Source organism: Amblyomma maculatum, chromosome 10 (assembly GCF_055883805.1).
Source record: "Amblyomma maculatum isolate TAMU_Amacu chromosome 10, ASM5588380v1, whole genome shotgun sequence".
NCBI lineage: Eukaryota > Metazoa > Arthropoda > Arachnida > Ixodida > Ixodidae > Amblyomma > Amblyomma maculatum.
In genome coordinates this window covers 178,288,092-178,314,600 of record NC_139353.1, presented here as the reverse complement: position 1 = coordinate 178,314,600, position 26,509 = coordinate 178,288,092, and the positions used below count along the sequence as shown (strand labels likewise).

The window sequence follows — 26,509 nt, the reverse complement described above, 5'->3', positions numbered from 1 at the left end:
TCTATTTGGTTGACATCCCGCATTGCTATTGGATACATTGTTGCCGCCATCTTTGGAGTCGACCTCGGAGTGCGCACGTGACGCCATCAGCCAAGCAACTATGGCCCGCGAAATTGCCCGCTATCGTATCACCGCCTCCCAGACCTACCAGAAGTCTGTTTACGACCGCCGGCATCGCACAGTACACTATGCCCCAGGATCACTCTTTCTCGTTTGGTCTCCTTCTCGGCGTTGCGGTCTTTCTGAGAAGCTTCTTTGCCAGTACAACGGCCCTTATCGCGTGATCCGTCAGATGACTGATGGGACATATGAGGTTGCCCCTCTTGATTCTCCGACATCATCCACCCTCCCTGCCACCGAAGTTGTTCACGTAGTTCGCCTCAAGCCGTATCATGCACCTGATCCGTTTTCTACGTAGGGTGCTTTCGCCGCCGGGAATTATGTTAAGGGACGATGACGACAAAGTGCTGTGCTCGTGTGTGGAAGGTGAAGAACGACGAAGTGTGTGTGATTCGTGCTGGGCGCCGCTGGCATGAAGTTGTTCATCTGGTCACCTAGCCCTTTGCATATATCTATAAATACATCCCTGTATCGACGTTAAATTATAGTTAATAGTGTCATAAACAAAGCCGACAAAATCGTTTCATGACTGACTGTAACAATGGTGGCTTGATAATTAGTGCACAAGCGTTTTGCACAGCCGCAGTAGAACAATGACATATATTTGTGAGACCACCACTTTTGCACTTAAAAGGTGTCGGCATCAAATAAAACAAGACACAAGGTAGAAGCTGAAGACTTTATTCGTCATTCCCGCAGAGGTCATGCTCGTACTGGGGAAACCTAACGTCGCATGTCTCCTCGTAGTTGTCAAGGCAGTTCTGTGGAACATTGTGGACCACGGACCGTTTCACCCAAAGTAGACAGTCTGGACGCAAGAGACAAGCCAAAACACCATGAGCATTTTATGGAGGTAACCACAAAGGGGCTCCGACATTTTGGCATTTATGCTGTCCGCGGATATCACACGTTGCCAGTGATAGAGCACTATGCGCCTACACTATTCATCAACATACAATTCATTAAATTGAAAGCAGCTTTTGGTATTCACGTGATAATTAAAGCCCGGCATTACTTCGACCTACCTACATTCCGCATGGTATATTTCTCCTTCGTACTTAGCCACCTCTCGTATTGCATATCATCTTGGGGTAACACATACAACACTCACCTTTCATGTGTTCGCCACCTTCAAAATCAAGCGCTCCGAATGATTACTTTCAGCCCTTATCGTGCATCCGCTGTCAGTTTTTTTCGCACACTTAACATACTGCCATTGTCGCTACAGCTTAAATTTAGGTTAGCATCAATTATCTTTAAAACGCGTAATAATCATCTCGTTCTTAGTGGGTGTGTCCTTCAAGCTCTTTAACAATAATAACACCAGATTTGCTGAACATCATAATCTACTATTGCCCAAAATCGGGACTACTTATGGCAAACAAACTGTATACTTCTCAGGCATATCTGTGAGGAGTTCACTGTCATCCGAAATCAAATCACAGCGTACTCTTCATTCATTTCATTATTCTTTAAGGACTTACTTTTTTCCACCTGGTGTTGTTCCTCCGACTGAAGATGTTTTCTGGATCATAAGTTTCTGTCTTTACATTAATTCTTTATTTTTTACCAAATTGCATTCTCAGATTTCAGCAATTAGTGCACTTTTGTTTCCAGTTCTTGATTATTTTGAATTTTCTATACTGTTTGTAGTTTGCATTGTATTATATATTATTGTTAGTATTATAAGTTGTTCTCTGCACACCTTTATATTCCTTTCTTATACCTGCCTAGTATGTTACCCACAAATTTTATTCATTTTGTCATAGGAGGTCCCCTGGACAGGAAAAAAAAAAACTAATGACGTATTAGGAAAATAATAAATAAGGGTTAAGATAATGTTAACGCTTGAGTATTTTTTTCGTTTCGCTTGTCCTCAAAACCTGGCTCATAATCAGGGCTATGCTAAAGCTCCGCTTTTATGACTGTGAGGCAATAGTGTTTCTAACACACGTGGAAGATGTCACTTCAGTTTTGTTTAAATTTTTTGTTTTATGTCTGCTATTCGTTATTTTTATTTTCGAAGTTTTAGTTTAATTCGTTATTACTTTTGATATATTTATATAATTATTTGTATACAGCAGTACTTAGCATAAGCAAACATGTGCATTTCATTCTGAGGACATTTCAAAATTATTTTAAAAAATTGTTGATTCTATACACTCGCTAACTTTTCTTAATAAATCTCATCAAGCATTGGCGTTTCATTCTGAGCACTTTGAGAGCTTTTAACCACCTTTTTCCAATTTTTTTCATATCTAACGCAGCAATTAATGAAAATTTTAAAATGATTTTATAATTCGTCATCCCTATCACAGACCAATCAATCATCAATCACTAGAGCCAAAATTTTCAAGTGCTTCCAAAATATAATTTGGTACTAATTAGTAAATAGAGAGCGTTCTCACGGTCGTGGTCGTTGTATGGAACAATCATAACCATGCAGTTCTCGTAGTCAGTGTAGTTGTAGTATGCAGTGTGTGGACGAGTTCGGTCTGAAAGTGAAAGGAAACCAATCTTGTCACATGAGAAGCATAGGGGAATTATAAAAAAGCTCCGTTTTCTAAAATAAAAGCTATAGCAAAGCGTTAGTGCAGTTTTCGATCATCTATGATCAAAGTGGGCCAGCTGGTTAAAAAAAAAAACGAACATTGCAGAAAGCGTTAACGAGTCTTCTCCAGCATAGCAAGACCACAAACAAATTTTCGCTTAGTATGAAATACATGCAGATGATGTTTGCAGTGTTGTATTCTAATTATCAGACCCGATTCGATCCAGAATGTGTAGCTAATTAGCAGAAGTCACTACCGACTGCATTCATCCCGAACGCGGGTTTATTTCACACCTGTGCTTTGATGTGCACTGCTAGGCACCACAACAGCGCGCCACTGGGATTTCGCCTTCCACATGTAGTCGGTAATGAAGATTACAACTGCGCCTTATTTAAAGTTGTTAGAGAATTGCAGTCCGGTTTAGGCAAAACATAAAACGAAAATGAAGGACAAGAAGTGGGCCTGAATTGATATGTACTGATAGCAATCCTAACTAATTGTTAGCAAAGTGCCAGAACTTCCTGGCTTGCAGCCATCCGTAAATTGCAGAAAGTTCGTGAATCCCGACATCCTACTACAATACATACCGTTGTTGACGAAGTAGGTGGCCTGATCCGGTATATCACCGCCCTCGATGTCGAAGGTGATGTTTCTCCTGAGAAAAGGAAATTACGGGAAGATTAGATATTCCAATGCAACAATTTAGTGAAGATTGTTTACGTAACCTGCCCAATATTGTTTCTTTGACCACTCTACTGAAATGGATGCGTTTGCTCCAAGTCCAGGCGTCAGGGGGCTTACCCGGACTCTAATGAGCGGTGTTTAGCGGGGGGCTGGAGGACGGGAAATCATGGCGGCAGCACTTCGGTGGACGTCAAACGCTAAAGGCAATCCAGGTGTTCTGCAGCGTGTTGCCCTGAACGTGTGTTGTGTCTGTGTGTTGTGCTGTCATTGTAGTGCGCTTTATTGACCAAAAAGCAGTTCAAGAAGCCCCGAATCTTCATATAAATGCATGTCGTATCTTAACTTACTTCATTAAATGGCTGGAACATTGCTGCTAGCGTAGAAAGAGAGAATGGGCAGCGACAATAATGTACCAACGGGAAAGCACGCTAGACTGCAACTGACGTTTATTTCGCACCTAAGAGAATTTTTTTCTTGACAATAGCGCGTGCTCAGGAGAGACTTCTGCCCCCTCCCTTTTTTTTATCAAAAATCAAGCTATCATAAGAAATACTAGGGGAGAGGGGGAAAAAGAGTGAGTCGCCTGGGCATATGCTAATTTTGAATGTCAAATTTTATGTGTGGAAAAAACGTCAATTGAAGTGTAGCGTGGTGATCCGTCGGTATCTTATTGTCGCTGTCCCTTGTCTTTCTCCACGCTGGTTGCAATGTCACAGTCATTTACTAAAACGCACCAACTAACTCAGCTGTCTTCTCTGGGTTACCTCCTTACTTTTGCAGCCACGTCACACAAAACAGAAATCATTTAGCTGACTGGTGTGCAGAGGAGATGGATGGTGTCAGTGATGAGAGTGCAAGTTTTTTTTAAGCATTTCAACTTCCCCCACATTCATGGGCGAGGGGCCAACTCTTTCTCAATTACAGCTAAAACAAGGTTTCTTCAGTTCGAAAATCTGCTGTCCACATACCGGTAGCTATTCCTTCGTGTGAGGATTTTCTGATCTCTTTTATATACGCACGTTGAACACAGTCTAAGGACTCCATGCGAAGAAGAATAAATTAATAATGTCTTAGCAAAAAAATTTTATTTCTGTTCGAATAGCCCCTTCATGGAAAATAAATGAAAAGAAGCTGAAATTAGAATAATCCAAATCATTGCAAGGTGTTTTCAGTTCCAAGTCTCTTGGTTTATATAATTATGCACTACGATTATTTCAGCTAGCTCTGCCTAGGCCATTGCCGCAAATTGTTGGCGTAGGGTTTGCCTGTCTGAACACCGTCGCCGTAACTTCGGAGATATCTGTTCATGCCAGACACGATTGAAAAACGGAATGCATGAGGGATATTACAATCGCTGTGATCAAAATGCAACCATCATTTCTGCTCATGTCCCTCTAATTATCAATTCCCAAATTGCATCATCATGTAAAAGTTCGCCCCATGCATTTGTGTGTGTGGCTTCCAACTATAAAATAAAGTTTAAAAAGAATAACCGCGGTACCGAGTTTTCCTGTTCGAAAACAGGTATCAAAAAATTACATACATTTAAAACTTTTAACATTTTCTCCATGTGCTGTGACATCTATCATTTTCTCGAGCAGAACTATCAACTATTACACTGAAATGGCTAGAAAAACCGTTTTGTGTGTTGCCTAAAAACGTTGTTTGTTACATAACGGTGTAGTTGTATTGCTTTTGAGCGCCCTGCTTGTCGGCTTGTAGGTAATTAAGTATGGTAATTAGAATATCCTAGAACGTTGTGAATTGCTTTTGACTCTTGGCGCCTTCACTGCTTATGTGCGGCAGAGCTTTTCTCTCGCTAGTTAGCCGAACGAAACATTTAGCAGCCTTTCTCGAGTGCATTAACGAAAAGACTTTACACACGGTACACTGTAAAAACAAAAACACCTTTTTGGGCATTTGTCTGAACCAAAACACCCTTACACCCTGGGTCTAGGGTGTTCGTGTCATTGGAAATCACCTCTTGCATGCCAAAGGGGTGCTTTGGTTGGAGAATATGCCTTAGGATGTTACGGGCAAGCAATATCACCTAACATGCTGGGGGTATATGGCTGCGTAACTTCGTAGCCTTTTATACACAAGCGGCGCTGCTAATATAACCCAACACCTAAATAAAGCACCAAAAGTAACGCTAAAATTAAAATTACACACGAGTGCTTTCTAAAAATGAAACAGAAACTGAAAGAAAATTTCACCGCCAGGAGGCCGCCGGTAGCTACGAACGCTCTTTTCAAATTTCACAATATGGCCGTTAGCATTGTGGGGTGCGTTTCGACCACGTTTCGGCGAATGCTGAATGTGCTTCTTCGATTGTGTACCCTCGTGAAATGTGTTGCATTTCCCATGCATATGTGTTTAGAAGTGTGTACGCTTGTGAAGTGCCTTCTACATGTGGTGTTTAACGCCAACGGGCATTTATCGTGTCGGCAAGTGTCCGGGCTTCTTTTTGCTTTGCTCAGGCCGAAGGACTGCTGCACCGCTTTATGTTTGAGATGTTCGAAAGGAGAAGGCATGGACGATTTTTTTTTTCTGCGTGACTAAGAGGTATATGCGCCGACTACATTGCACTCGCGCTGAAATCGCACTGGTTGGTTCGGTGCCGGTGATACGAAGGCGGACAGCGTACTTTGCGGCTGATGCAATCGTCTGTAAAGGTAAGCCTATTCTCACGCATATTGCGCTTTGTGGGAACAGTGTCCTACCGGATTGCTGCATTCTGTGTCCTTTTGTGCCGGAACGCTCCAGAATTGAAATGAAAACGTGAGACACGCGCTTGTTTTCACCTGGCTGCCAAAATGACATCGCACATGTGGTAGATGTCGCGGCGAGTTACGCAGATTTCGCGCAAGAACATCAGTCTTGGCTTTCTTGAACAGAAATTATGTATGTGCTACGTTTCCTTGCATTTTGTACGCGCAGGAGGTTCACGAAACGATTTTCGTTTCTTGACAGTTTGATACTTGCGCTCAGTTCGCAACGACTCGGTTTTGTTCTACCGTTTCCGTTCGTGCGGCAAGGTCATGTTGGCGTACTACCTTAATTCTCCTAGCACTCTCGACTCCCCCCTCCCCCCTCCTCCCTTATCTCTTACACTTCGCGCTCGCTCTCCTGAAACCTCTTTCATGCTTCGGCGTCATCTTTCACTCGGAGCGCTGCGACCCCCCCCCCCCTTTTTTTTTTATTTACTCTGAGCATAGGCGCGCACCGTCCTGCTGCTCAGGGAGCGTCCTCCCGCAGCCCTTCTGTTTACACTTTTTGTTCGAGGAGGCTATGTTCGTTCTCGGCGGCCGTTCAGCGCGGCACGCCTCTGCGCTCGTGCTCTCGGCATCGAAGTGCGCTGGTCGGCCGGCCTGGTTGCATAATAGTTTATTCCAAACTGCGTAGACTATATGCCGCTATCATCAGCCTATGTTAACTTCCCCGCGTCTGGATTTGCCTTTTTTAATCACAATGGGAGCATTTTTCATTTTACGGGGACCATATTTTGCGGTTGCATGGAATGTGAATTTGCATTTTTGTTATGCTGCTTTTGTTATGGCGTTTACTTTCGCTCTCGAAGAATCGTTTAGGTACGTATTTTATTTTCAGCAAGACTTCAATTAAGGCACTTGTACACGTGCTAAGTCAGCTGATGTGGTTCAAACCATCCAGTTTTCATTATTTTTGTGGTCACATTTCAACATAACTGTTTGACCGCATTACTTGATTTTTGTAGTGTCTTTAGACTAGAATAAATGGATATTCGATGCTGATGCCTCAGCATTCAAGTAGAGGTCGACAGCTTGAATCATGTGGCCAAATATTGTACCGGATGTTGCTATTACAGAGTTTGATTCTGACTAGATGTTTACTTTTTTTTTTTGTCTTTTGCTTAAATGTACATATGAAGCGGTTATCATAACCATAGTCGCATATGTTTACCTTCTTTGCTCATCACAGTGCGCATATTGCAGGCAAATTTGTGACTTACTGTTATTAAAAAAATTGTAATGTATGTGTTGAAAGCAGTTTACTGATTTAAAGGGCCCAGAAAACAATTTGACTTTCATATGCTAACGCTGCATGTCTGTAGATTGTCTCTAAGAATTGAAGCCTACTTTTTAAAGCTGAGCGGGGACCCTTAGTTTAGAGATATATTACATATTTTATTGCCATTCAGCCGTGTGCCAAGTTGAGGGAAGGAGGATCATAATTTTTGCTTTGTTATTTTTTATATTAGACTTTCCTTAATATTGCTTGCAGTTTGGCGATGAGTGGCAAAATACTGATGGTTTTTTCAGTTTTCTAACCTTAGTAAATATTTGTATTTGCTGTTTGCTAATGCCAGTTTTTTTTTTTTTTTTTTTTCAGATATGTACAAAGGCATCAATTGCCTTAGCTTGTGTACAATGATTTTTAATATTCAGTTACTTGAAACATTGAGTAAAATGAATTCTTTATGGCTACCATTCACACAAACTTGCAGTTCTTACATGACGTCAACATGCTGATCAAGAAGGACGGCAAAGAGGCAGTTGAAATTGGCCTTAACAAGACACTTGTCTTGGTTTTGAAGGACACCATTCGTGCAAAAAAAAAAGGACATTGCCCGGGTGCTCGAAGTATGTTCTGAGGGAATGCGTGAAAGGAGAAAGAAGCGTAAGTATTAAGCTGTTTCCTTCTGTTTGCTGCATGTGCTATTTAATTGGCAGTTTTTCGCTAAATACCTACATTTTTGCCATTTTGCATTGCCTTATAGATATACTAAAAACATGGCTGAGCATCAGAAAGAATAATAAAAGCATAACTAGCCTGTACATTTCTTCATATGTAACAATTTTCGCATTAGCTAAATTTAAATTACCTATTGTTCTTCTCCATTGTAATGGTGCAGCCTTTTCGAATCTGTTCAACTAGTAGCAGAGAATTATGTGATACCTGATTCAAATCTTCATAAGCTTTGCTAATTTTTGCTGTCAGATGTTTGGCTTTCAGTTTGCGTGCCTCTACATGTTTCCAATTTTGTTTATTTGCCTTCCTAAATTAGACAATAAATTATCGCCTCAAAACTTGGCTGTCTCTTTTTACCGGCAAGGAGGTCACCATTGTTGTGTTGCTTATTTCTATTGTAGATGTACAGACAGTATGCATTCTGCAACTCTTGGCAAACATAGGGAACCAGCCGGGAGCTCTGGATGTTGTTTGTATCATTTGTAAGTTTTCTCTTTCTCATTTGAATATTCAGGAAGCCTACTTGAAACCGACATTATTAGCAAATTTTCTTTGCTTCTAAAATGGTTTACAGTCTAACTTGTAATATGTATTAGTGATTCATAATTCAAATAGAAATACTACACAAGTTTTCATCACAACTGTGAATTCTTTGCTGTGAAAGGATTATTTGCACTAAGTACAATCAAAAGCACTTTTAAGAGACTCCTGTCATCACATGCTTACCACGTCGTATTGCATACAAGAGTCACCTGATGAAGCACTGGTAATGTCAAGATTGGTGCAGTGTGCCATTTGACTAAGCACTCTGCTGCAGTGGACCAGCAGTGCTTTATCAGATGGCTCTTGCAGGCAGCTTGGTGGGGTTTAGCATTTGCTGGAAAGGGGTCTCTCAACCTGCTCATGCATGCTAGTACCTAACATGTTCCTAATGTCTGGAATATAAAATCTGAGACTGCTTCAAAAGAAATATTTGCCACATTGTCTTATCCTACAGGCTTCTGAAGGTGGGTAATGCAGTTTAATAGTTGTTTTAAAAAAATGCTGTAATTTGCTAGCCAAGTTTGAAATGATGTAATAATTTTAATTCTTCTGAGATGAGGTTTACCACGTTGGTTGGGAGAAAATACTGCTGTGTTCCAAGGTTCATGCTGTATAAATATAATGCCTTCAACTACAGATGCTAACATTTCATGCATAACCATGTGGCACTGTCATAGACATTCTCATTTATAGTAAACATTCTCAATAAATCCAAATTGTTATTTTTGCATTTCAAGTTAGTGAACATATTTTTAGTATTCGAAACTTTAGTATTTCAAAGTGCTCAGACTGCCTGCCGCTATAACGATTACAACTTCTTGAACACTTGAGCTTCCTGCCGCCTCTTGAGGCTCACCACTGATGTTCTGGATGTCTATGCATACAATGTGCTATGCGTGGAAAATGTTTTAACATACCATGCTTCAGTGTTGACATTTTTTAGAGCTTCTGCGAATTGGTTGTTTGGTAATGCTTTGCTGTTGCACATGTAATTGTCGCTCAACTCAAAGCTCCAGTGTACACTTTCAATGAATAATGTGTGATTAAGTTTCAGAACTGCCACATAGAGCAGCGAGAACACTTTTTCCTTGTTACTAAACCTTAAATGTAAACACTTCAGGAAGCATTGCGATGCCCTAGGGCTTTTCTGGTTCATACTTAGCACAAGAAGACGTGCAAAAGTTCAGAAATGCATTATGTGTATGTATTACATGCACTTTGATTTTTTTTGTAGTGCCCCATTACTAAGTATGCTCTTTCCGCGTTTTTTTTTTTGTTTGGTTCTGCAGTATCTACTTGGCCAGTGCAGGGTATGTTGTAGGCCTTGTGTGAAGCCTTCAATTGAGCCAGCTGTTAATATTTTATTAGTAAACACCGTGCTCCAGTGCTGTTTATTCTTTATTTACATTTTTAACTATCATAATAAGCATTCCAGTTCATGTGAAATGAAAAGTTCGTGGGGCAGCATAGAAGTTGTCTTATCCAGGTACTTTTGATGAGTGTAGCCATTTTTGTTTGATAAAATAGCTTGCATAATCTAAAATTACCATGCAACAGCATGCTGCATGAATAAAAATGGGTTGACCTTATGTGCTCTCATTTATGACTTGATCAGACTGTTGGCTTTGTACCTTCTGAACCAACCATAACAATACTCTGCATTGTTAATTGTGAGATAACCACCAGTGGTTTCCGATAGGGCCTTTTTCCAGCACCTGCTGTACACTAAAGGGGCATTGGCGTATTCTAAATATAGAGTAGAAAATATGTTGAATTTGGTTTTTGCCAGGTGCAGTTCATATTTATACAGCTGCTCTGTTATGCACTTCTTTCACAATTTTATCAAGGAACAGGAAGAAAAGCCTGCCACGCCGTGCGTCGGATATACTGGGAGCAGCATCAAAGAAGCTGAAGAGCATTTCTCCTTCATTCAGCAGCGGAAGCTTCTTCGAGTCATCGACTCTACTTAGGGTATTGTTCCAATAATGGGTCGATTTTGGCTGTTCAATCTGACGTATGACAAGGGGTCCGACAATTTGTGCTGCTTTATAGAGCACCTCTTTTTGGGCGTCTGCGTGTCGAAGCCAAGATGCGCTGCACGACGCTTTATTTCATCGCTTAAGGCCGAATTTTATGCAGGCGCACGCGTTGACACTGAGCATAGGATCAATATTGTGTACTGCGATTATTGTTGCATACGACTAAAAGTTTTGTTGTTGTTTTTTAAGAAATGTCGCCATGCTGTAGTGTTCATTGTTCGGTTCTGATTTTGAAAAAAATTGTATACTTTGTTGTCTGCATTTGTTGGAACTGTTTTGCTTCTTTCATTTTTTTAGGTATTTACGTACATACCATGTATGTTTTTGCCCGTCTGCTAGGCTCTCGGTGGAGAGTGGCAGTATTGTTAAATAAATGAGGTTCCATTGCGCGCATCAATGAAAAAACAGAACACAAGTGCCCCCTGCCCCCCCCCCCTCCCTCCACCAGCACCCGAGCACCCACTAGCCCGAACCCTGACCCTTCTATGCCGAATAAAAGACTTCCAGTTTCCTTCTGTGTGACATTTTTTTTTGTAACATGCTCTGTGAATGTGAAAAAAAAACAATCATACTGGCATGGGCCATTCGCGATGTCAAAATAATGGCATGCAGCATCTCTTTACATACTCATTTGGCATTACAGGTGGTTAAAAGGAATATCATTAAGCTTGATTGCACATGTGCACATAGGAAAAGCATTAAGGAACGTGTAGTGGCAAAAGTAATTCCTAATTAGGGAATGCAATATATGGACGTTATCGGCACTGATTTTTATCAAGGGGTGTAAGGGTGCAATGCCACTGCTTCCACCCTGCAATAGGGTGTAAAGGTGGTGAAAACACCCCAGTGCATTGGCCCCATAGAAGGGTGTTATGACCAACCGAAGCACCATCTTTGAGGGTGTACTGGCACTCTGAAGCCACTTTTTTTCAAGGGTGCATGGGTGTTAGTTATAGACATGCGAAAACACCTAATAAGGTGTTTTTGTTTTTACAGTGTATATATAAATAGTTATATGAGGTTGTATGGTGCAAAATGAAACCTGATTCTAACCTTTATAAATAACGCCCCCAATATGAATAACATTTTGAAGAAGCACTTTATTATTATTGAGTAGAGTGACCGACTCTCCAAAATTTTCCCACATCATCCCCAGTTAACCTTCAGACGGCTACAAATATACAAAATTACTTAGTTTACATTAAGTAAACAAAATACCTCCCGCCGGTTGCCTACCTTGTGGCAAAAGTCGATGCCAGTTGTGGAAACATATGCAGACAACAAAACAGGCTAACAGCACACATTCAGCTTTCAAACATGACATTAAAAAAAAAACTTAAACTGCGACTCTGGCAACGTTGTATACCTACTGGAATATGGCCACTGCCAGATACAACACATAAGTCAAACCCACACTCCCTTCAGAATCAGATTCAATAATCACCGCGCACACACAAAGTCACTACCTAACCTTCCCCTATCCAAGCGCACTAATCAAACAGGTCATGAATTCTTAAAACTAAAAGTTACTACAAAGCAACTCAAAACTAATCGTGAGCGTGAGCAAAGTGAATATTATCTTATTCATAAATTTGAAGCAGTGTATTGCGGCATAAATGTACATCCGCGAATCCTTTCGGCCCTTCGGGGTCACTGACCCATCGAAGCATTCCAAGTAACAGATTCACTGTGAAGATAACCTTAGCCCAGTTCACCTGCATTTAGTTAACTACCTTCACGAAGAGACACTGCCGGCGCCGTCGTCTCCGACCATGCCAAAACTGTGTTGTCCATTTTCTCATCATTCCACCCTCCCTCTCGCTTTTTTCTCCCCCCCCCCCCCGCTCCCCACCATCGTTTTTTGTTTTTGATAATCTGCTTCCCCCCTCTTTTCCGGCCTTCGAAATCTTCATGCTCCCCGCATTTTCTTGGTTTGGCCGCCCACCCTGAGGTTTTGTCTTCTCCCTCTTTCCTCGCATTCAACAGATCCCCACGGCTGTCTTTCTCCTTTTTTTAGTGGTTCTTCTTTCCTGCATCTGTACAATTTTCAAACCTTTAAAACTGTAACTCAAGCAATGTAACCACAGTCTTGAAAAAGACAGGACCTCGGTCGAAACGTAGACGCAAAAAAATGACGTGGTAGTCATCTTCGCTATAAATAAATAAATATATATATATATATATATATATATATATATATATATATATATATAAACTTGAAGTAGGTGACACACGATGAAAAAACAACACTTTAATCCGACGTTTCGGCCGGGGTCCGGCCTTTGTCAAGGAATGTAGAAAGAAGCTGTCGGTTCCCATTTCTTTTATACATGCACAATCGAAACACGTGACCAGCCACTGTCAACAAATAAACACCAAAATATCAAAAACAAGATTTCACACGCGTGATGTAATGGCGGTGCAAGGTATATAGACCGAATGACACGTGTTGCGCTTAGGTCATGCATCTTAATATGTTGCACAAAGAAAAGAAGATATATCACTAAAGAGACGGTTGTCACTATCAGGGCACAAAACAAAATATCGCGAGGTTATAATGGGTGGAGTACATGTCACATTTAATCCTGCAATATTCAGGAGGGGGAGGGGGGGGGGGGGGGATTGATCAACTGAAATATTATTCTCATTGGTAGGCGACAGTAGCAGATAACACGTCAGTAGAATTTAACAGTGAAATATAACTGTGATATAGCGCGGTACACACACAAACAAAAAGTAAACAGTCACTCAAATCGCGGCATGGTGACAAAACTCGATTTTCTGCTCAATGCTATGGGGACAAAAAGAAGCAATTAAAGTTAACTGTTCGTAACAGTGTTGATAAAAGGAATCGTGGGAAATTCAGTACATTGGTAAAACCGAAACACCCTTCAGATACCGATTTAATAATCATAAAGCTCATTGTAATACACTGCCTAACCTTCCTATCTCTAAGCATGTAAACATTACCAAGCACCCCTTTGAAAAAATGCAAGTAACTTTACTGGAATCAGGCTTCAGAACCCACCATGAACGCGAAGTTCGCGAATCATTTTTAATACATAAGTTTAACACGGTTTCTTGTGGTCTGAATGAAAACATTGGCAAGCTAACTTGTCTCTCGTCGTAGCATTTTAACTAAATGGTAGCACCATTGGCAACTTCTTAAAATATATCATGTTTAATCGACATTGGCTGCATTTTGCACTGTTTGCCTCTTCGCTTGCGCTTTTACGGTCACAGCCCAAAGCCCCTCACAGGATGCCAAGCTTTACTTGCACTGATCTTTTCATGTTTGCCAGTTTCTCACTGTCATATTGCTTCCCGCCGTAACATGCACTGATCATTACACCTTATCCTATAACCTTGCCCACGATTCCTTTTATCAACACTGTTACGAACAGTTAACTTTAATTGCTTCTTTTTGTCCCCATAGCATTGAGCAGAAAATCGAGTTTTGTCACCATGCCGCGATTTGAGTGACTGTTTACTTTTTGTTTGTGTGTGTACCGCGCTATATCACAGTTATATTTCACTGTTAAATTCTACTGACGTGTTATCTGCTACTGTCGCCTACCAATGAGAATGATATTTCAGTTGATCAATCCCCCCCCTCCCCCTCCTGAATATTGCAGGATTAAATGTGACATGTACTCCACCCATTATAACCTCGCGATATTTTGTTTTGTGCCCTGATAGTGACAGCAGTCTCTTTAGTGATATATCTTCTTTTCTTTGTGCAACATATTAAGATGCATGATCTAAGCGCAACACGTGTCATTCGGTCTATATACGTTGCACCGCCATTACCTCACGCGTGTGAAATCTTGTTTTTGATATTTTGGTGTTTATTTGTTGACAGTGGCTGGTCACGTGTTTCGATTGTGCATGTATATAAGAAATGGGAACCGACAGCTTCTTTCTACATTCCTTGACAAAGGCCGGACCCCGGCCGAAACGTCGGATTAAAGTGTTGTTTTTTCATCGTGTGTCACCTACTTCAAGTTTATGACCTACCGGACCCATTCGAGATTCAACCCCCTCCCTATATATATATATATATATATATATATATATATATATATATATATATATATATATATATATATATATATATATATATATATATTCAGGATGTCACACAACTTTCCCGATTATCTAATTTATTCCAACAGTTTCGGACGGTGGACCGTCCTTCTTCAAGGCAAAATTGAATTGAACTGAATTCTACTTTGACGAAACTGTTGGAAACTGTCCGAAACTTTTGGATTAAAATAGACAATCGGAAAATTTGCGTGACATACTGTTTGAATTTAACTCTGACCCATTAGTAACAAGCAAACCATGTCTATATATATATATATATATATATATATATATATATATTATATGTGAAGGGCAGAAAAGTTGGGAAAGCTCGGAGCAGACGGTAAACTACGGGCACAAAAAGAGCTCACCATGTGGTAGGAGTTATTCAGGCCCAAGCCTAGATAATTAACATAACGACGAATTTTACTGAACAAATTAAAACAATGCAATTATTGAACGCAAATCAGCGCTTGCCACTGAACGCCATCCGCCATTTTTAGATGCTAAGGACTAAATTGATTTGATTTCAGTTTGACGGCTGTTTTGGAGGCTCATCACATCCAGGATTTCACGAAGCCTGGAAATAAGCCATATTTGTTTTGTCTATGCTAGTGGCTCCTCACATGTGCAAGACTCGAAAGAATTTATTTCTCTTTATGCACGTTTGCAGACCTCTACTCTATATTTGTCATTTACCACGGTGCTCGCGCCACGCTATTCTTCAAGGATTACAGCGCTCACGGCCTTAATGCTGAATTTCGCCTGTGAAATTCATTAATCAGCTAAGCGGCGAAAGCTGGCCTGTTTTGGAGTGTAATACGCGACTGCATGGTTCCCCTTCGCACAGATTCGTCTTGCCGTCTAGTACAACTATACATTATTATAGGCAATCTTCTTTAGCAGCTCCTCTTTCACATGTTTGTGTGCCCACTCACTGCTCATCAATGTCCAACCGCACCGTGCTTCCCAGCAGTATAGTAATAATTTAGGGAGTCGGTTTAAATCTCGGCCAAGTTTATATTTTTGCATGTTTGTATGGTGGAACGAGGAAGCATTAGTAATCCCTGTTTATTACTGGAGATATATTTTAATTATAAATGCAAATTTTACTTCTCTTTGTTGGTTCAACACTGGCGCAATTCACAAAATTAGTCCCTGCCTGCGAGATTTAGCAAACTTCGTAAGTTTATCGGAGTTATTTGGCAAAGTAAGCTACAAGGGAGGCAAAGCGGCGAAGGTATACATTGTTGCAGAGGGGATTTTTAAATCACAGTAGATGATATCACCACTCCGGCGGCTCCAAGCACAATCCATGCCATGACCGTTGAAGCCGTTATTTGAGCGGAGAACAGTAAGGCCTGGAGGCCTCAGCTGAATACCTTCGATATTTCAAAGAAGGCAGGGATGCACGATTGCAATATAGTACGAAGAATACTTACGCCGGCTTTTCTCCGCGCGCCTTCAGATGCCATACGTAGGTGGCCTTTTTCTCCTCTAGATTGTAGCTGGTCAAAGTGGCTCTCAGGCATTTGAATGACGTGTCATTGCTGGAAGATGAGATGGCGACCACTTTACGAAACAAGCCAAACATCTGGGGCAGAAAAGAGAAAAGAATAATACGAATGAGAGGTGTTTGAAGCAAGCGCAACTTTCTAAAAAAAAAAAATCGGAGTCCTCCTTTCACAACGACATTCATAGACCTTGCACTTTCCCAGCAATAGTACCACTATGGATATGCCCTAGTGCACTAGAGACAAGTTCCGCGTCTGTCTCGTCACCAGCTCTGCGGTGGGTTTTATCTATCATCCCGTTTCCTTTAGTCATGTGCTGTTTCGTTCTCTAACTTTACCTCTCTCTTCTAGTTACTTTTCTGGCCATGCAATAGCTCATAATACGATGACCATTACTACTTTGAGACTGGATTCACCACCGAATTTCCCGCTGAATGGAGAATTGTGCAATTATTTTTTTGTCAACTCAGAACTATTGAGATTGACATAAAACGAAAAACAAAAAAGGAACAGCTTCTTGTCACCTGAGCCACGATACCTATTCGAAACTTAAGTGGAGCCTTTCCCTGCTGGTGCCTCTGAACTATTAGTACAGAGTTCCACGAATAGAAAACGATTGTGCCACTGCCTTCCGTAACTCGCAAATCATGAATACGTTTTTCGTAATGCGGAAACTTAACTAACCAATTTCATTGCGGTGATGAGCCTGAAGTGGGGAATTTCCAATCTCGGTGCTAGATATAGAGGGTGTTGTTACTAAAACTGGGAGTATTCTGAAAATTCGATTTTTGGAGGTACAGCCCTCTTCTGTACGCAGCACTGTCAGCGGTGTTGTGCCTTATAATACGGTTGAGACGTGATACTTTTTGGGCTTGTTAACTTGTACTTATTAGTAAAGTTTAAAACTCCCATTGTCAAATTCTTCAGTAATGCAATTAAAAACGAATATCACGCGCTGTAATCGCAGACCCCAGTGGGATGAGGAAGGCACGAGGGTGCCGTTAGGCGGTGACAGATATAGCGTCCTATAGCACCACGTCGTTTCCGTTTTATCGGCGCGTCGTCCCTAAAACCTAAGCGTGTCAGTTGCTGCGAGGGTGGCATAAGAGAGGTTTAGTATACCGGATTTTAAAAAAAAAAGTGATTGCCTGTTTACATGAATATTTGGTCTAGTGTGCGCATGCGCATAACGCTGAGATAATGTTAGCATGTGTACGTAGTTTTCAGAAGTAAACGTTGGCGCTTCTACGCACTTTGTTTGCTAATAAGCATGAGCTTAATTCTTAAGGAGTCGTTTAAGTCTTACGCTTTTTCGACACCCACTGGTGTTGCTGCCTTTCACTATGGCAGACCTTGCTTTGACGACAAAGGTTAGGCTCTAATTCAGCGCAGTTTTGGAGATACCTTTCACTAGGGTTGGTCTTGATTCGGCGATGAAGTTGAGGCTGTAATTCAGCAGAGGTTTTGCACGTATCTTGGACAATGACTTATTGTCAGCGACCAAATTTAGACTTTAATTAAGCACGGGTTTGGGGATACACCCTCGATTATGGCCCCTCAAGCTTAATGGAGCTTCAATCTGCAATGTTACTGTCTGCGGCTGCTCCGAGTGGTGCACAACTAATAGGTGCAAAGCACAATAGGGTTTGGTGTTTTCTAGTGGCGTTTTATTTATTTGGCTCTTTAATACGGTAGTCAAGATTAAAACATGCAAATATTTCCATGATTGCATTAGTAATGTTATAGTGGTTTTTACTGTGCATTCCCGTAACTAGTGGCACTACTAGATTCGCATAATTCTTATTGCGCATAATTTTAATTGCATAGGCATTGCAAGAAGTGCTAAGTATCCGAAATGAGTGTTATGCTATTTGTCGCCTCTAAAATACTGGTATATAATATTTTTACAATAAACAAGTAGAAACAACCAATGATAAACGGACTCTTGCCTGCATACAAAGTATACCGCGTTTAGCAGCGTTTGAACGCTTCACTAAGACTCTATTTAGAAACAGGTTGCTTGCAGTACAAATGATTATTTTACCTTGTAATAGCTATCCCTGTAAAGCTAAACTAAAACTCTCTATTATTAAAATTCACAAAGGTGCAAGGAATATCTCTTGCAGTGTGCCATAAGGTTTTCAATAAATTATCAGCCTTACATCGATACGAAGACTTCTTTATGTCTAACAGTCGGCGAGCGCAATGGGGCTCCCACTGAAACTCCATTCATTAGGCATAAAGTTTCAGAAAGAATGATTTTCAATCCATGGCTGACATTTATTTCACAAAGGATAAATATATATTACTCAGCCCGCCTTCCAGTAAACACGTCGCCGAGGTCTCCTCCCGCAAAATAGCACTGAATCTGCTGTGAATAGAAAGCGTTCGTTTTAGCTACAAGAACGCACCCAGTAAGCTTTCCAGCAGGTTTACGTGAAGTAATTCATTTTAGGCGCCTCTTACTCAGGAGGGATGATTGGCAGACAAAAGCGCGAGGTATTTCAATGAAATATCCGAGAGGAAAGCAGAAAGCAGAATTTAGGAGTGAACAATTCTGCCAGCAAGATGCTCGTATTCAAGGGAGATGCGATCACGAGATTTTTCCCGCACGTCGAACTTCAAGAAGGCTTGTGCAACAGGGGGGGGGCATCTATTTTATAGTGGTTTACTAACGTACCGTAGATACACATTGCCGAAATGCTGTTACACAGTATTGAGGACTAGGTGAGCATTCCCACACACTATTAGCTATTGCCACACCGCTGACCATCTTCTGGCTCCACCAAGTGGCCCAATGTCTTAGCACATGGCTAAGCGTCATCCTCTTCTTTCTCGAGTTTTCGCTTGATTAAAAAGGGCCAGCTCGGTTGTTGTGCTGCTTGCTACGTGTGTTGGTGACAATATGCTCAAAATCCTAAGACCGCGAAAAATGCCAAAAGCTAAAATTAGGAGTCTCAAGTATTTAGAGAAACTTGAGCTGTGCGCCTTTTTTATTTTTTTTTTCGGGGGGGTATGACGCACAGATCTATGACTACTGTTTGCGGCGCGCCTTGCAGATACTCGTTCGATATGTGCTTGTTGATACTCGGTTAGTGATTAATTCTCTTAATGTCAGCACCCTCTACAATCGAGCACATACTCATTAACACGCAGTCGTAAGGTAGAATGAAAACTTACGATGTTTATGATTCATGAGCAATTCTAATTGAAAGGCTGGTATTCAAGATTTGTTGGTCGACATGACCGGGGACAATAATTTCCGAGAGCAAGAACCTCCCAGAAAAAATGAAGCAGAGAGAAGAGGATGATAAAATTGAAGAAAGATAGTATAGCGGCGGCCGCATAGTACAAAGCATGTGACAGGCTAGACTTCGAGGAAACCATTGTAGAGGAGAAGGGCAGCGCCCATAAAGGAGGTACCTGAGTTATTGCATTTTAGCTGCACAGGGGAGCATCGACCATTCTCTAGAAACTCTTCCAACTTCTTAAACTCAATGAAAATACTCATTAGCTACTTTTCTTTGTTGTTGGTCTAATTAATCAATATATATAGAGTACATATGATCCGGCTTGGCATAAAAACGCTCTCTGACGCTATCTTTCATAACTTTTGAAAGACGATTTGCATTGAAGAATTGCCTGATGTGAACTGCAATCCTCATCAGTGTTACACTTCATTTTGCCGCTGTCATTTGGCATAGAAAGAAGCAACATGGCATTTCAAATGACTGGCTAAAACTTGACTTCACTACTCCCTGATAATAATCAACTTTCAGCAACGTGATCTTTTTCTCTGCTATTAAGTTGTTGCTTATGACCCAGTTGTTTGTCACCATAACACGACCTTGTAGAATACGTTTATTTGCAAAATGTAATACTGACACTCAAAACAACTGTGCAAAATGTTCACTCCCTCAAGTTAGGCTCTGATACCCGTTTTGTATATTTCAACTTGGTAAATGATTAAACATTATTTTTGTCACTCTGAATATTGCTTAAATTCATAAATTATGGCAGTCAGTGGCTGTCAGAAAGCGTTTTCGTACGTATATCAGTTTTAACGCCGTGCTTCTTTTATGGGATAAAATGCTTTAGGTAAAGTGCAATATGCTTTCTCCTCCTGTTGCATATTCCACGATTGGGAAACATTTTTTGGTGTTCTTTTAGCTCCCTCTTTTAATCTGCACTTAACCGCAAAAAGCAATTGCGAACGGAGTGCTTTTGTTTGACGCGAATCGATTCACACCATAATTTACTTTACGCTTCCAAATAGCAGCACAGCCTATATGGTGTTAGGCCACATGAATGTATAAGAATAATTTTTGCTGAGTATACACTTATTCGCGGTGAAGCTGCTAGGAAGTGTACTCACCCTAAAAACGTCCGTAGGCTCACGACGCCGGTCGGCCACAATGTTAGCCGTGATTATCCCGGCGAAAAGCATACACGCCGAAAGGTTGAGCCAACCCATGTCTGCTGCACAAGTTCACACGAAGGCGCCGTTCGTCTGGGCAGTGTTCTTATGAAGCAGGACGGGTTAAACGGAGCAGATAGGGAGGGTGTGTTTGAGACAGACCTAGAGAGGAGGTGCCCCCAGTCTTGCGCCACGTGCTTTTCCCCCTGCAAGTCCATTTGAGGGCCCTCGGCCTGCCCTTTGCTTATCTCCTTCGTTACAGGGAGAGGTAGACAGAGGGCCGGGCCCTACTGTTATATGCTTTTGTGTTTGTCTATTTGTTGTTCCGGCATTCTTGTGACGGATTATGCAATGTCCAGGCAACTGAGTTCCATTTAAAAACACGCGCATACAGGTTTCCACTACCTAAGTGTCGTTCTTGAGGTCGGGATTTCGCTGTAGTCTCTGCTTTCAGCCGTTTTCTTTTTTCAGCAACATTCTTACTCAGATAACATATAAGGCCTGAATGGTCCGTCTCGCCGACTCTCGTTGCTTCTCCGAAGGAAACAGAAGGAGCAACGAGTGGAAAAATAAATCTATCTGCCCCCATGAACAATCTCGACCCAGAAACAGATGGCCTCGAACTCTTGAAACGATAGATAGCGTGTAAAATGGGGCATCCTGTTTCTTCTGGATGAAATCTATCCGACCTAGCTAAGGCTTATACGATAGAACGTTGACCCCATTTCAACTGTTATTTCATTGTTGTGTAGAAATTCGCTCTGCCTTTGAAATTAACAAAAAGAGGAGGCGCACTTTATTTAAGGTTTAGTTTGGTTTGTGGGTTTAACTTCCCAAAGCAACTTAGGCTATGAGAGATGCTATAGTGGAGGGCTTCGCTTTCTTAACGTTCACTGAGATTGCATAGCACACGGGCGCCTTGCTTTTAGCCTCCATCAAGAAGCGGCCGTAGCAGCCGAGAATAAACCCCGCATCCTTGGGCGCAGTAACCATGCTCCCTAACCACTGCGCCACCACCGCGGATCTCTTTATTGATGGATGCAGGTGCTGGCCAGGTAGTATACCTGACAGGCTCCTCGCTACTGGAACGTTAACGAACCCCAGGTGATTGACATTTTTGAAGCCTTCCACTACGGTGTCTCTCATAGCCTGAGTTCCTATGGGACGTTAAACCCCACAAACCAAGCCAAACGAAACCAAACTGGAGATTATATAGACATATTCACAAAACACAGTGATGTAGAGTTTGGTTTCGTAAAATTTGATTTTATTTACGGAATTTAGTATCCTAAATCAGCTCACGCAACGTCACTCTAATATAAACGGATAGAAGAGAAAATGACTGTAGTGGACGTCAGAGACACAATGTAACTAATTCTATTATGTGAGAGCCTAAAATGTTCTAACCAAACCACCTAATTAACTAATTGATTTTTTTTTATCATGCTAAGCACAGTGGATATTAGGAATATCGAATATTGCCGATGTAGCTTTTCCTGTACTCCTCGTCAACGTGGAGCAAGTGGAGGCTAGCGTGGTTAATGAGTATATCTAGATTAGTCGTGTATAAGAGCACAACTCGGGCGAATACGAAGCAGGAGCAAACGTCGAGTGTTATAAGCACTCCATATAGTACCTTGCAAGCGCCAATTAGTCAGTCGCCAGACTGGCATTGGCAATTCAAAAACAGCGAGCCGGGATCACCACGGGTTCGCTGCCGCTTGCCGCTTTAACCGCACCGTCAGCATAGTCAAGGCCGCTTGCCCGCCATATGCGTGGTGGTGAGGCGACTACTCCGGCACTATACTCTGGCGCAGACTAGATATGTCAGTGTGTAGCCTGTTGACTTAGGTTACATTAGGCACCATGTGGGCCCATCCATAGATGTGCGGTAACTTGTGTTTTTAAATTTTTACGTAAAAATAAAAAAACATTATCCTCGCGTAATTAGGATAATGGCACACATTTGAAGACCAGAATTTCCGAGAAACAAAAAAAAGCGTTGGTACCGATTGAAATTACAGCTTAATATTCAGTTAAAAATTGCAAGCGAACGCATGCAGCGCTCGAGGACCGCTACATCGCGCGTACCCCCCCCCCCCCCCCCCTTCACCACTTCCCCCGGGACGCATATTTCCAAATCATACCCCATATATGAGCACTCGAGCAGACGACGCTCACAGCGAGTTAAACGGCGATTGATGCTGAAGGATGTCTCTGAACACAACCTAAAGGTAACATACACTCACTGAAGGCAGGCAATGATCGATGAAGATAAGTGCATAGTGTAACCGTTGTCATATCGTCACTTTGTGGGTCTGTTCACGGATAGTTTTTTGGCTTTTAAGAACCAAAAGAACAGCTTGAGGGGAAAATTGATGCTGCATAGTACCCAGAATTGTAGAGTAACACAATCACATGGAGAAGAACCACAAAACCCAGGCGCACACTACCAATTATATTATTGATTCGTGGCAAGGTTAGTGCACGAAGGTTAGTCCAGGATGACACAGCACACAAAGCACAGCAGCGTCAACCTAAACGTAGCACTAAACGTTGCTACCACTTTGTCTTCTTCTGTGTCACTGTTGCTGATCGTTGTCTTCTTAAACGTCCAGCGATGCAGAGCATATATGTCACAGTATGAATATGAACACAGTTCCTCTTCACCACTCATCATCTTCTACACCCACGTACATCTTCTTCACACACCTCTTCTTTGCCAAGGAGATCGTAGCACTCTCTTCCCCGCAGAACTCAAACATCGTCCAAGCATGACAGTCACGAATTCTACACCCAAGTACATCTCCACGCACCTGTGCTGGACAAAGAAGAGGTGTGTGAAGATGTACGTGGGCAGTTAACATCGTATATTTATGAACGCCTTTATGGCGACGAAAAAAGAAAAAGCACGCCAAAACAATTAAAGTGAATAGAATGGTTATACCTTGAGGAACCACAGAAGCAAAACGATATGCTTTTTGCAAGCATTCAATAAATTGCTTTCACGAATAATGTTTAAAGCAGGATGATAACTATTTAAAAAGCTTGTAATTTTATACGTTAGTTTCTGTATGCCATGATTACGGCGTCATTATATTTATTATTGTGATTTGTGTGTAGTGTACAGTACTTTTTTACTTACGCAACGAACTTGCGATAAAATGAGGCAGGATCGGAATGCATTAGTAAGTGACTTATGCCTGCGCCAAGTTGTCGGGAGGCTGCATGTGAATGCGTTCCTGTGCGTTTTTTTATTATGTTGAGAACTAACATAAAATAAAAAATTGATTAATGCCATCTTTTTTTTTTATGGCCCCCCATACGTTCATCTTGTTTCCCGTTCATCTTGTGCTGATTTGCAAGCATCGTCTTCTTCCCCGCGCGCTGTGCCGCATACATCGTTGTCTTGGTCACGCACGCATTTGCGTGGGAATGCCGAAGTATATTTGGTCTGCACTGCAGTCTCGTCGATTGTAGGCCAGAAAGGCAGTTTAGAGGTATCACATATTTTGAGAGTATCACCATCCCGCACGTAGCCAAGGGAGGAAGGCAGAATGTTCTTCCTTATAGAAATCATGGATTCCTACCTTTCTAACATATCTGAGACAGTAGACAAGCTCCCTTTGAGCGGATAATACATAGCAGCGCCGCCGCCGCATTGTACAAGATACCCGAATCCACCACGGAGGCTTAACCTGAGACGCGGAGCGACGCGGTAAAAAGGAAGTTTCAACATTCCATAAATTGTGATTCGAAGCTAGCAGCGTGACTCAAATGTCGTTAAGACAAGTGAGTATATTACTGAACTTGATGGGCAGGCCACAAAGCCTGCATAAGGGGTATGGGAGGAGGCGGAAGAGGAGGAAGATGATGAGGAAAGGCAAGGACGTTAACCCGTAAAAGAAACCAATTTCCTGCCCTGAACTGGCGAAAGAGGTGAGTGGATATAAAAGTTGTGAGAGACGGATGGGTGAAGTTAGTACAGTCACATCACAGACATATGTCGCATCACATCACGTCACAGTCATATCACGTAACATAACAGCAAAATAGTAGTCTTTTGATTAGGCCTGTGCTTTTCATAAAGAGGAGCAGTGCCTGGGAGGCCTTCACCGCAGACGATCGCCGTGGCCACGGACTTAAAATCTTAATTTCAGTCAATGGGCGGGGGAACCGAATCATCTGCTTGTAGATATTAATCAGGCACGCTACTGACCTCATGTGGTCACAAACACTGTCCTATAACAGCCAAATAAACTGCACGCCATTAACCCGGGTGCTTCCTCAGAGGAGTACACGTTTTGCGACCAAAAAGCAGACTATACTAAGAAAACACAATGTGGGTGGATTGGGAGGTGGAATTGTTTAGTAGCGGCTTTGCGGTAAAACTTGCGAGAGCTGGGACAGCAGTTTCAGCCAACTTAGTCGCGGACATAGGACCTGCTTCAGCCCCGCCCTAATCCAAAACCTATTTTCTCAAATAAATGTTTTATTAGCAACGCAGAGAAGTTCGTTCGGCTAGGTGATAGCGTAGACTTGTTTATATGTCGGGTGGTCTTTCACGCCATATGATAGCTTATGGTTGAATGTTAGTCAGTATTCAGTTGTCAGTACACTGCAAAGGCGCTAGTTTAGGAGCGAGTTATTAGCGAGTCGAACAATGCAGGTCAGTGAGGAGTAAGTGTACGGAAAAAAATAATACGCAAAAAATTCGCAAGAAGGCGCCACGAAGGAGGTTTGCGCGTCACTGACACTTTTGATTCATGTCCATGAAAGCTAAGATTAATGGTGCTCTCAAAATTTTAATTCAGTGGCAGATTTCGGCACCAACCTCCCACCTGCCGCACCCCGTCTTTCCCTCTTCCAATGAAAGAAATTATTTTAGGTAGTTACGAAAAACACATTTCTGGACAGATCGCTGAAAAAAGACAGGTATTTCCGGTTTGTTAAGCACAGCTTTAATCTGAAAGGGTGACACAATTCCCTGAGAAATGTAGCTCTACAAATAGGATGATGAACTTGCTTAGTAAATTCGCCGATAGATACGATACATGGGGGCGCGAAATTTGAGCAATACCTATCATACCACCGAAAACTTGGCTTCTTAGTCGCCAGCAGCGTGAGTGAAAAGCACGCACCCGCTCTGTACAAGTTGCAGTCAAACGTTGAAAGCGCTTCCTACCGAGCGCAATCAACAGGTTGTCAAGCGGAGAAATTTTGTTAATACCAATAGCAGTGCGATTCTCAGTGCCTCCGATGACATGTAGTGGCAAGCAAGGACAAGTGCAGTGTTAAGGAAGCAATGCTTAATTAAACCTGCTATCTCAATGGTTCTTTGCTGCAACGTATCAAAGGTAGATTTCTTTTTCGTAAAAACCAGTAGTTAGCACCCAATTGTTGTTCGTTTCATTATTTCGTGTTTATAGACTGCAAACGTTTTCATATTACAATAGAATTCGAGGGGCGGGTGGAAGGAGAGTCACTCAGTTTTCTTTAATGCACAATGCGGCATATTTGAGAGGTCCCTCATGATCTGAAAGCTGTCATTCACAAGACTGTCCGATATGTATTTGTTCGGACTGCCACGACGGGTACTGTAAGACCGCACCATATTCAGCTAGAACGTAGAGAGTAGCGAGAGAGAGTTTCCGTGTGTGCCCAAAAGCATCGCCATTGTCGGGCCAATTTCAAGAGAGTGCGGCGGTAGCAACACAAGAAACCTATGGATTACAGTAGCGCATGAGCGGTTTTCGGTTTACAATGAAAACAGCGTCCGAGTACTGCCTACGCAGTCAAGAAGAGATATTTCCTGGTTGTATG

General features: G+C 41.8%; 1 protein-coding gene and 1 long non-coding RNA gene across 2 annotated transcripts; one reads left to right on the top strand and one right to left on the bottom strand.

Annotated features, from left to right (window-relative positions):
* Positions 1 to 785: 785 nt before the first annotated feature.
* LOC146178015 (uncharacterized) lies at positions 786 to 20,788 on the bottom strand. Its single transcript, XM_084580704.1, has 5 exons — positions 20,645 to 20,788; positions 16,198 to 16,349; positions 3,260 to 3,327; positions 2,529 to 2,615; positions 786 to 928 (listed from the first exon to the last, which is right to left on the bottom strand). Exons 1-5 carry the CDS (start codon positions 20,741 to 20,743, stop codon positions 801 to 803), a joined length of 534 nt encoding a protein of 177 aa, XP_084436830.1. The 5' UTR covers positions 20,744 to 20,788; the 3' UTR covers positions 786 to 800.
* On the top strand, positions 5,392 to 11,136 carry LOC146178016 (uncharacterized). The gene is made up of 4 exons (XR_014701130.1): positions 5,392 to 6,031; positions 7,843 to 8,015; positions 8,489 to 8,569; positions 10,478 to 11,136. It is a non-coding gene; the product is annotated as an uncharacterized LOC146178016 (long non-coding RNA).
* Positions 20,789 to 26,509: the final 5,721 nt, after the last annotated feature.

Coding starts and splice junctions, on each gene's coding strand:
- LOC146178015 (XM_084580704.1), bottom strand. CDS start 20,743: ATGGGTTGGCTCAACCTTTCGGCGTGTATGCTTTTCGCCGGGATAATC. Junction 2,616..3,259: donor CACCTACTTCGTCAACAACG/GTATGTATTGTA, acceptor TTTCACTTTCAG/ACCGAACTCGTCCACACACT. Junction 929..2,528: donor TCCATACAACGACCACGACC/GTGAGAACGCTC, acceptor TCTTGCGTCCAG/ACTGTCTACTTTGGGTGAAA.